At 60.7% G+C, this 10,097-nt stretch overlaps 1 protein-coding gene across 1 annotated transcript; it reads left to right on the top strand.

Moving 5' to 3' along the window:
• The first annotated feature begins 3 nt into the window (after nucleotides 1–3).
• CHMP1A (charged multivesicular body protein 1A) lies at nucleotides 4–8,289 on the top strand. Its single transcript, XM_043599950.1, has 7 exons — nucleotides 4–116; nucleotides 1,971–1,990; nucleotides 4,096–4,173; nucleotides 5,022–5,168; nucleotides 5,527–5,655; nucleotides 6,096–6,283; nucleotides 6,831–8,289. Exons 1-7 carry the CDS (start codon nucleotides 110–112, stop codon nucleotides 6,850–6,852), a joined length of 591 nt encoding a protein of 196 aa, XP_043455885.1. The 5' UTR covers nucleotides 4–109; the 3' UTR covers nucleotides 6,853–8,289.
• The last annotated feature ends 1,808 nt before the right edge of the window (nucleotides 8,290–10,097 follow it).

The following is a 10,097-nucleotide window of genomic DNA, read 5'->3' as shown; positions in this document are numbered from 1 at the left end:
GGCGGTGACCCCGGAAGTTCCCGCGCGACGGAGCTGTTTGGTGCGATCGACTCGGCCCCGGGGTTCCCGTCAGTCGGTTCCTGCGAGGGCTGCCCCTGCCGGACCTGCCATGGACGGTAAGAGACCCCGCCCACCGGGGGAGGGCGGGGCTCAGCCGGGCTCCCCCAGGCCTCAATCTCCGACAGCCATCTCCGATCCCTGGGCCTAGACCCCAGACCCCGAGACCCGACCAGGGATTTGGATCTCCGGCCCTGGACCCCGATCCTCGATCCCCGGAGCTTCGAGCCCAGAACCCGATAAGGATCCTCGACCCCACACCCTGCCCCCAGACTCCTCAGCGTCCGCCTCCCAACCCCCAGCTCCTATACCGGCTAGGGACATCGGCCTCCTTGGGGTCCTGGGATGTCAGGTCAGAGGGCACCAGAAAAGGAGACAGTTGCACCACTGCCCCCAAAACACCACTAAGAAAAATAGGAAGAGCTCAGGCGAAGAGCACTTACTGTGGGCCAGGCACGGTTGTGCATGTGGCCTACTGCACAACAGCTCTTGAGATAGGAACTTTATGCCCCAATCCTGCAGATGCGGAAAGAGAGGTAGTCATCTAGCTCCCTCTGGTCCTGTCCTCCACTGTCTACAGCACTGACTCCGCCCCGTCCGTGCTCGGGGACACTAAAGAACAGGAAGAATCAGTGGTAAAGTGAGGTACATACATTTGCTAGAACGTTTAGGGGCTGGTGTGATAGGTTTCAAAACTCACTTTGTGAAACGTAAAAAAACTGTACAACCGTGTCGTTGTCACAAAGGAAGTTCTACGGCAGTTGTTTCAGCACCACACACCCAGCTCTCCCATCACCACAAATGTTGGGTTTTGCCCCATAGTTTACCCAGTTCTTGGGGGAACTTTCTTTTGGCCGTTTAGCTTTTTTCCTGGGTTAGGTTTTTCCTTAACAGCTGTTTGCTCTCCAGAGCCCGTTCCTGCTCCTCACATGCGAAGAGGAGGCAGGGAGCCAGGGTCACATCGTAAGGTAGAGGGTTGGAGAGCCTGCCAGGAGTGTCCCTTAGCTCTGATTTACAGATTCACAGGCGGCTTGGCCTTGACCAGGGCCTGCACTGATAGGTGGCGGATGCACGGGGCTACCTAAAACCCCACTGGGTTCTCAGCGGGGGGCGGGGGGTGCTTGCCTTGCATTTGTGAACACTCAACACCCTCCTGGTTGCAGGATTTCCTTCCTGCATTCTGGGCTAGTGCAGCAAACCCTTTCAGACATCATTCTCCGAATCTGGAAGTTGCATAAATAGAGAGAGTTTCCACGTGAATCTGGATCTGTCTGGTCCTTGAGTCTGGGTGTGTGAATAGCAAGAGTGAGCTGTCAGTACTGCCATGTCTCTTTGGTTCCTCTGTGTCGGGAGGGAGGCTCCTGAGCCTGAGCTGATGGCCCAGGTATGCCAGCTGCCATGCAGGGTGGTCTCTGTAGGTCAGCTCTCCGATAGCATAAGAGTCCTCACTCTGCTTTTTTTATCCCTTTACTTTTGGGCAGAAAGTGTCTATAAAATATCCTCCAGTACCGAGTTGTATTAGATTGGGAAAGAGTCCCAAAGGTCTTTGTAAAGTTGCATTAATTACAAACGACACCTTGGGTTTTCACTGAGGGCCACGTGCTGCGTCCATGACCTCACTGGCCTGCACACTGATCCTTGAGGCCAGCCGGTGCCATCCTAGTGTTCTCTGGAAGGAGTCACAGGTTAGGGAAACTGTGTTTGCCCAAGCCCTCTGGCCAGTGGGGGAACAGAGGTAGCACACGGTCCAGCTTCTGCCTCCAGTGTGGGCTGGGCTTCCAGCAAGGCCCCATCCATGCCTGCGTCCTGATCCGGCTCCTTGTGTCCAGGAGGGTCTTAGCGGCCCCCTCTGCTTGTTAGAAGTGCCCCCTTGTCTTAGCTGGAATCCTCAGACCATCTCCTTTTTTTTGCAGATACCCTGTTCCAGTTGAAGGTATGTACCAAATGACCTTTCACCCCAACCCTGTCCTGGTGGTTGGCAGATGAGGTCAGCTGCTGGCAGTCGCAGTCAGAAGCACAGATTTCTGCACGGTGCTCACCCAGACTGATGACGAAGGGGGGCATCGAATCGGCTCCATGGCACATTGCTTCTTTCCTTGTCTTGGGCTGAGCAGAAGCAGCTGAGTGGGCGAGTCCATGAGACAGCGAGCATGTTGAAAAGACACAACTTGGGTGTTCGGTGCGTCCCCTGATAGGCACGTAGAACTGTGCTTTCCAATTCTTTAAAATCCTATCGAAGGAGAGCGTTCTAGGCAGCGGAGCCGGCCTCTTATGACTGGCCCAGGGCAAGCTTCTCCATAACCACCAGTGGTTAGTTGGGACAGACCGGGCAGGAGTGACGTGCAAAGGCATTCACAATAGCTCGTCTCTGCGTCTCGCTGGCTCAGCTCTGCCGGGGGTGGGGAGTGGGGAGCACCTGGCGGCACCCAGGCACTTTGTTCGGCAAGCTTCCACCTTGTGGACCGTGCTCAGGGCTGCATTTCCGAGCCAGGAAAATCTGGATTTTTCCCTTAAGCAGAGGAGGAGTGTGAGGTGGGCAGACAAAAGAAATCCTTTCCAGTAGGACAAACGGCCCCGAGAGGGAGCATCCACCCGCCCTCTGCAGCGGTGAGGGCTTCAGATCTGTGCTGCCCTCCGCCAGCCACACGGAGCCCTTGGAATGTGGCTGGTTTGAGGAACTGAATCGTTACTTGTACATCATCTTAGGTAACTAGAACTTAGATAGCCCTATGTGGCTAGTGGCTCCTTTGCCGGACAGTGCGGGCTTACCGAGTCTGAAGGAAGCAAGGTCGGGATGCTAGGTGCAGCAGACACTGATGTAAAAGCACCTAAGCAGTGAATGGGAATGGCTGGGCGACCTTCGAGAGCGTGCCCTGCCCTGTGAGCCCAGCACTGTGAGCACAGCACTCGGGGAGGTGGGTTTTCACAGGTCGGATCGTCTGAGTGAGAGGTGCAGGAGCAGTCAGGAGGGCCCGTGTGACGCTGGGTGACGCCGGGGCCCCACCTCTGCATGTGCTCCCAGGACTGGCCAGTGGAACACGTGGGCTGGTGCCTCAGAGCGCGTTGGCGGAAGGACAAGGGGCTACATATAGAAAAAAGGCGGGGCTCCTGGGTGGATCGTGGGGTCGAACGGTTTGCGAGATCAAGCACCGTGTGGGGCTCTGCGCTGACAGCATGGAGCCTGCTTGGGATTCGCTCTCTGCCCCTCCCCCACTCACGCATGCGCACGCTCTCGCGCTCGCTCCCTCTGAGATTTTAAGAGAAAGAAAGGGAGGAGGGAGGGCTCTGGGGACAGAATTCTCTCGCAAAGAGGGCCATCCTTGGGTATGTGACACTTTTGCAGATTGAGATATATTTCAAGTAGATGTCGGGTTGCCTCAGCTGGGCCGTGTCTGGGATGTTCCGGGACAGAAGTGGCCAGTGGGGGGACGCCCACGAGAGGGCGGTGTTTGTGGCTCCAGGTCAGGCAGCGGCCCCTCCCCCACCCCGCCACATCCAGCGAGTGCAGGGGCCCCCCGTGGGCTGAGGCCTGCACGTGGGAGCCCCGTGCCACATCATCCTGCTTCCAGACCGGGCTTCCCAGAGGGGCTGCGGTACTTGGCAGGCAGGTACCAGGGCGACGCGTTCGCTGCCCAGCAGCCCCTCCCAGACACGGTACCGTGTGACCAGAGCACACCGAGCTGTGTGTCGCCTGGGAATTGTGAATTATTCCCCAGGCTACTTGGGGTAGCTTGAAACACACACTGTCAAGTTTTTTCCGCGTACGTTGAAAATCCATAAGTAGTGGCGATTGCGTGAGTTGCCTTTTTAACTTCCCACTCCGGGGGAGGGTTTGGGCAGGGTGTTCTGGGCGAGGACCTTGTAGGAAACCCTCACGGCCCTCCCTCTCCCCCGAGCCTCAGAGACCCAGGGAGCCCCCTTCGTGCAGCCCTGGGCCGTGAGGACACTGGCGGAATGGGGGCAGGGAGGTGCCGGTGAGGGTGGGGGGCGTGCCGGAGGGCAGGCTCTGTCCGACCTCAGTGTCCTGCTTCCGCTCAGTTCACGGCAAAGCAGCTGGAGAAGCTGGCCAAGAAGGCAGAGAAGGACTCCAAGGCGGAACAGGCCAAAGTGAAGAAGGTGAGGCCGCGTCTGTGGTTGTGCTGGCGCCTTCTTTCCGTGTGGGGGGCGCTGCCCGCGGCTGTTCTCACAGGAGCCAGCTCGAGGCCTGCGGTGGCTCCGGTCTGCCCCCCGGCCCCCCGAGAGTGTCCAGAGCCAAAGGACCGTGCCTGCCTTGCCTTTGTTTCTTTGACTGTCCGCGCCTTTTATTCACTTCCAAAGTGCTGAACCTGCTTTCTCACAAACCGTGTGGGAGGCGGGCTTCCGGCCACCCCTGCCATGACCCCTCCCGGCTCTCTTCCTTCCGCACCTGGTGCCTCGGGCCTCAGAACCTGGGCAGCGGTGAGGCAGCCCCTCCGCCGGCGAAGGGCCGGGCTGGCGGTGTGCACGCTGCGGAGGGGAAGGTGGGAGGGGTCTGCCAGCTCTCAGGCGGGCCTTTCTAGCAGCCGTTTACAGGTGCAGCAGATCCTGGGGGTGTTGGATTTGGGGGCTCCCAGGGCAGAGGGGAAACTGGACGGCTGGCTCCACTCTGGGTCCTTCGTGTTCCCCCGCGGTCGTGCTGGCTTCGGCACCAGCGTGTCCCGCCCCGGTTTCGTGAGAGGGAGCGCGGCGGGAGGAGAGAGGCCGGGCCCGGCTCTCCTGCTCAGCCCTCAGTGCGGGCTGGTCTGGCGCCCGGCCTGGACACCCCAGCTCCCGGATAGGCTTGGGGCCTAGCATCTCTGCACTTTCACGAAGCCCGCAGGCGGAAGGGGCTGCCCCACGCTAGCGCATCTCGCCCTCGGCAAAGCCAGGACCAGGTCCCTGAGCAGGGCGGGCAGGGTTCGGACAAACAGCCATGTTCTCCCAGCTGGTGCCTCCCCGACTTTCAGGCCCTTCAGCAGAAGAACGTGGAGTGCGCCCGCGTGTATGCCGAGAATGCTATCCGCAAGAAGAATGAAGGTGTGAACTGGCTCCGCATGGCATCCCGCGTGGACGCGGTGGCCTCCAAGGTGCAGACGGCCGTGACCATGAAGGGGGTGAGTGCTCGTGCCCGGGGTCGCCTGCCACAAGGACCGGCCTCTGCCGGCAGGCCCGGGGGGCCTGGCTGGGCCGGGGGAGCCACGCCAGATCCCTTTGGGCGTGGAGTAGGGATCACTCGACACCGTCAGGGCAGCACCAAAGGCCGGGACGCGGCGTCCTCAGTCTTCTTCAGTGCCCACGGTCTGGGGACCTGCCAGGAGAGAGCCTTGCAGCCTGTCCTGAACCTGGCTTGGCTGGGCCGGGCCTGCAGTCCTGTGGGCCTTGTGGGGGGGGAACTGCGTGCCTGGGGAGGGTGCAGAGGGCCCTTTAGTCCTTCCTTTAGTTCTGTCGCCGCCTCACGTTCTCCCGTGCCAGGTGACCAAGAACATGGCGCAGGTGACCAAAGCCCTGGACAGGGCGCTGAGCACCATGGACCTGCAGAAGGTCTCTGCGGTGATGGACAGGTTTGAGCAGCAGGTGCAGAATCTGGACGTGCACACGTCGGTATGTCGCCCGTGGTCTGGGTGTGCAGGGGTGCATCCGGGGGGGCGGCTCGTGGTGGGCCACGCGTGTGTTTCCCTAGCGGTGCCCCGTGGCGGGGGGGGAGGGGGTCACCTCCAGAGCACCCGAGTCTTGTGGAGGCTGGAGTCGGCACACGGAGGCCTAGCAGAGAAGAGGGAGGCCCAGGGCTAGGGTGTGGGGGCCTCTCCCAGTGATTGGCCAGAGAGGCTGTGTGCAGACGTGTCAGCTCAACACCCAGGGAGCTAAGAGCGCTGGAGGAAGCGCCCTAGAGAGAGTGGGGGCGGGAGCCTCGTGCGGGTGGAGGGAGCGGGCAGGAAACGTGGTTGAGATGGGTGGCCGGAAAGAGGGCCGCGGCGGTCCTCCTGAGGCTGCAGGGGAGGTTCCTGGGGCCTGCACCCACCTGCCCAGAACGTGACCCCCAGGTAATGGAGGATTCCATGAGCTCGGCCACCACGCTGACCACGCCACAGGAGCAGGTGGACAGTCTCATCGTGCAGATCGCCGAGGAGAACGGCCTGGAGGTCCTGGACCAGCTCAGCCAGCTGCCCGAGGGCGCCTCCGCCGTGGGGGAGAGCTCCGTGCGCAGCCAGGAGGACCAGCTGTCCCGGAGGTGGGCTCGGTGCCCCAGAGGTGCAGCCCCGGTCCCTCCTCCATGCTCTTGACTCTAGGGTTGTGGGGGAGGGGCTCGGTGCCCCCGACCTGTGCTCTGATGTGGGGGAAGGGAGGCGCAGCAAGGCCTTAGGGGGAGCGCTTGTGTGGTAGACTTTGGCCCAGCGAGTACCGCTCTTTCCAGGAGGCCCCCGCCCCGAGGCCCAGTCCAGGGCCCATCTGATCACTCTCTCCCCTGCTCCTTGTTCAGTGTCTGTGTTGTGTGTCAGCCATGGTGCTCCCACACCTGTCCACTGCTCGCTTGAGGAAAGGCGGTCTCTGCTGTCCCTAACATACCAGATTCTTGACAACGCATGGTCATTCCCCGAGCCTTCCTCTGCTGTCCCCACGCAGCCATGCAAAGCTGAAGTTGAAAGGAGAGGGTCACGGCTCCATGGATGGGTGCGGGGCCTTTGGCACCCAGGGTGGGCGTCTTGTCCTTGAGCGCACAGCAGGTCAGAGTGCTTCTGCCCCTCGCCCTCCCTCACAGGAGTTATGTTGGTTCACAGGTTGGCCGCCTTGAGAAACTAGCCGAGATCCTGCTGCAGGGCCCTGCGTCCCCCGCCTCGACGTGCGGGAAGGGCCGGGGACGAGGGCTACATCTCCCCCCACCCCCCACCCCACGCCTCTTGCCTTCCTGCACGCCCTGCAGCGCAGCCCTGACCTCCAGGCCTGGGAATTGTTCCTCTTAGCGTAGACGGTGGCTCTGTGTCCTGGTGGGTGAGTTTGCACAAACTTCTGACTTCTGTAGCTTATTTCTGTGACTTCGGGCTGACCAGCTCGGGGTTCTGCAGGCCTCCCCCTCTCCATCTCCTACTCTCTGAGGAGTTGATGGGGACTGACCAGTGGACACTGTGTGGACCGTGGGGGCCTCCGGACTCCGTGCTGTTGGCAGTCAGCAGGGGTCAGGGCTGCTTCCTGCTTCGGGCCGCGTCCCCACTCGGGGTTTCGGTGTAAGCCTCCAGGCTCCGAGTCCAGGCGGGCCAACCCGGGGGCGGGGGGGGGGTGGTGTGTGTGTGTCTCGTTCCACTGCCGCCTCCGGAGGACCTGGGCCCTGAGAGCCGTGTCATGTGTCCTCCAGGAACTCAGGGTCTGCACCGAGGCCCCTCCCAGCGGGGAGCAGACTGTCTCACACTCCCGGTCGGGTGCTGCCCCTGCACCGTGCTCTCCTGTACTGTAAATAATAGGTGCCTCCCCGCGACTGGGCTCTCCTCCTGCCCACACCGTCAGACCTGGAAGTCAGAGTGGCTGGCCGGAGCTCGGGGACTGGGAGAGGTGCCCCCGGCAGGGCCGTGGCAGCCACAGCCGAGCAGCTGGCTGCAGCCCCCTCCTGAAGATTTTCCGTGACGGGCTGTGGTTTCTAGTTTTTTCATGTCCTGAAGTTTACTTTGTTTTCTTGAAGTTTCCTGGGTTTTTTGTTTTTTTGCCAAAATAGGAGCAGGCAGCAGATGGGGGGTGTTGGTCCAAGCCTCCTTCTTGGCACAGGCTGGGGGGGGTGGGAGGGTGGGTACTTAGTGGCTGGTACTGAGCAGGGCCCAGCTCCGTGCTCGACTGACCCCCCGACCAGTCCTCCCCAGATGCCTTCAGCTGCCGGGGCTGCCCTCACACCCACGGCTCTTGTGCACGGAAACGTTGGAGGCCCTTACCGTGACTCGCTACGTCTGATCTCTTGGGCCTGGTGGCTGTGGGTGTTCTGTGAAGTCCGCTGTGTTGGCCTGTGCACTCGGGACGGTGATGGGAGACCCCAGAGGGAGGGTCAGAGTGCTGGCTTCCCTTCCTCAGTGCCAACCTCGCCTCACTCCCTGGCCGTGGTCTCTCAGGGCGCCCATGTGCAGGGGTGCAGAGAAGGTCCTGAGAGTCCTGCTGCCCAGGGGGTACAGGGCTCCCTGGCTGTGGCTCATCAAAGAGCAGTGGGTATGTTTGCCCGGTTCCTAAAACACTGTTGTGAGTAAACAAATTGATCCCTGAGAACTTTCTCCAGCTTTGCTTTCCTGGCTTTGGGTCGGGCAGGGGGCCGTAGGTGGGGCCGTAGGCGAGACCCTTGGAATGGCTCTCTGGCCCCCATTTAGGAGGCTGAGGAGGGGTACCTAGAGGAGGGCGGGTGGGGTGGGGGTGAGGTATGCATGTTCTCAGGCTCCGCCCCCACAGATGGAATTAGAATCCGAAGTTTTAAGTTTTTACCTTGAAGTGATTTTAAACACACATAAAAGCGGCAGAGCACACGGTCTGTATACCCTTGTGTTTACCGCGCCCTCCGCGTCCCCTTCCTAGTGAACCGCACGTAACCCGCTGTGTCAGGAAACCACCCTGACAGCTGTCTGCTTGCCCCGCCTCCGTCCACCCAACCTGGGACCGTCCCTCCCATCTGTCTCTGGCGCCTGGGTGACCCTGAGGCCTGCCGGCCAGCTGTTTTGCAGACCGTCTCGCCACCTGGGCTGATGGGACGTTTTCACACGATGACATTGAGGTCACAGCTGTAGGCAGGAACCCCACAGAAGTGGTATTGCGTCCTCAGTGCCTCACACCAGGTGCACGGCGTCACTGTCCTACTCACCTAGGACAGGTGGTGTGGGCCGGGCATCTCCCCCAGAAAGTCTCACTTTCCTCGTCTGTTGCATGTCCTGTCGGAAAAAATCGTAAGGCTGCCAGCATCACCTGCAAACATGGTCGTGCTTTGTCCCGACCTCCGTGTCCCTCCGTGAATCTCCTGGTGACAATATTCGTGGTGATTTCCCATGTGCAGTTCCGTTGAAGAGTTCCTTCCCTCCGTTTACTTTTACTTACTCCGTTGCTTATGTCAGCGTGGACCCGTGGGTGTTTGTCCCCTGAGCGCCAGAAACCACCACTTGCTGTCCTCAGGCTCCCTCTCCTCATTTGGAACTTTGACCGCAGAAGCCTGCCGCACACACTCCCATCTTTGCTTGTGTTTGCACAGAGCGCTCAGAATTGCTGGCTGCACCTCTGAGAGAAACCCCTCACTGACCAGAGGCCCCCCGGTGCTTCTGTTCTCGTCCACAGCCACCTTGGAGTGGTTGTGTCCCTCTCCTGTTAGAATCACGATCTTCCGTTGTGGGTGCTCCCCATCCTGCCCGGTGTGGATGGGGGTTTTGAACGTGTGAGACGTGACCAAGGCTGACAGCGGGAACCGAATCGTGCCCCTGCCCCTCAGCCTCTGGCTGCCCAGCGGCGTCCCCCACCTCCCACCCCCACACCCGCGCGTATCTGCGGGGCAGCGGGGTCCTTGGAGCTGCTTCTGCACCCTGAGTTTGAGAAGTGCTGATGTGGGCCTTGCCGGGGGATGGGTGGCCCCAGGCGCAAGCTGCTCGCGTCCTGAAGGGCGTCCGTGCTGCAGGGTGCGTGCCCCTGCCTACTGCCTCTATGGCAGTTATCAGGGCCCCAAGACACCCCCCCCCCCAGTTTTATTTACTCCTCAGGAAGGGGCTTTTGGAATTGGACAGCAAAGCACTCCCCGGGACCAGATATGTTTCTGGTGTGGCGCCCGCAGCTGTGGTGCTCTGGAGGGATCCGGGTCATTTTAGGACAAGTAGTGAAGCCTGGGGAGAAAGTACTTCCAGGTTAGCAGAATTCGTGTGCCGCCTCCGCAGGCCACCAGGGGGACCCTCCCCACAGTCTCCACCAGACGAATCCCCTGTGGCCCAGTGGGGGCTTTGGGCAGAATCTGGCCAATTCAGGACAGAGACCCTTACTTGCGGGTTCCTCCTTTAACACTGAATCGATCCAAAGTAATCAGCAAATACCCACAAATGTCCCTTCTG

The sequence above is a fragment of the Prionailurus bengalensis genome, chromosome E2, assembly GCF_016509475.1.
Source record: "Prionailurus bengalensis isolate Pbe53 chromosome E2, Fcat_Pben_1.1_paternal_pri, whole genome shotgun sequence".
NCBI lineage: Eukaryota > Metazoa > Chordata > Mammalia > Carnivora > Felidae > Prionailurus > Prionailurus bengalensis.
This window is presented reverse-complemented; position numbering and strand designations above follow the sequence as displayed.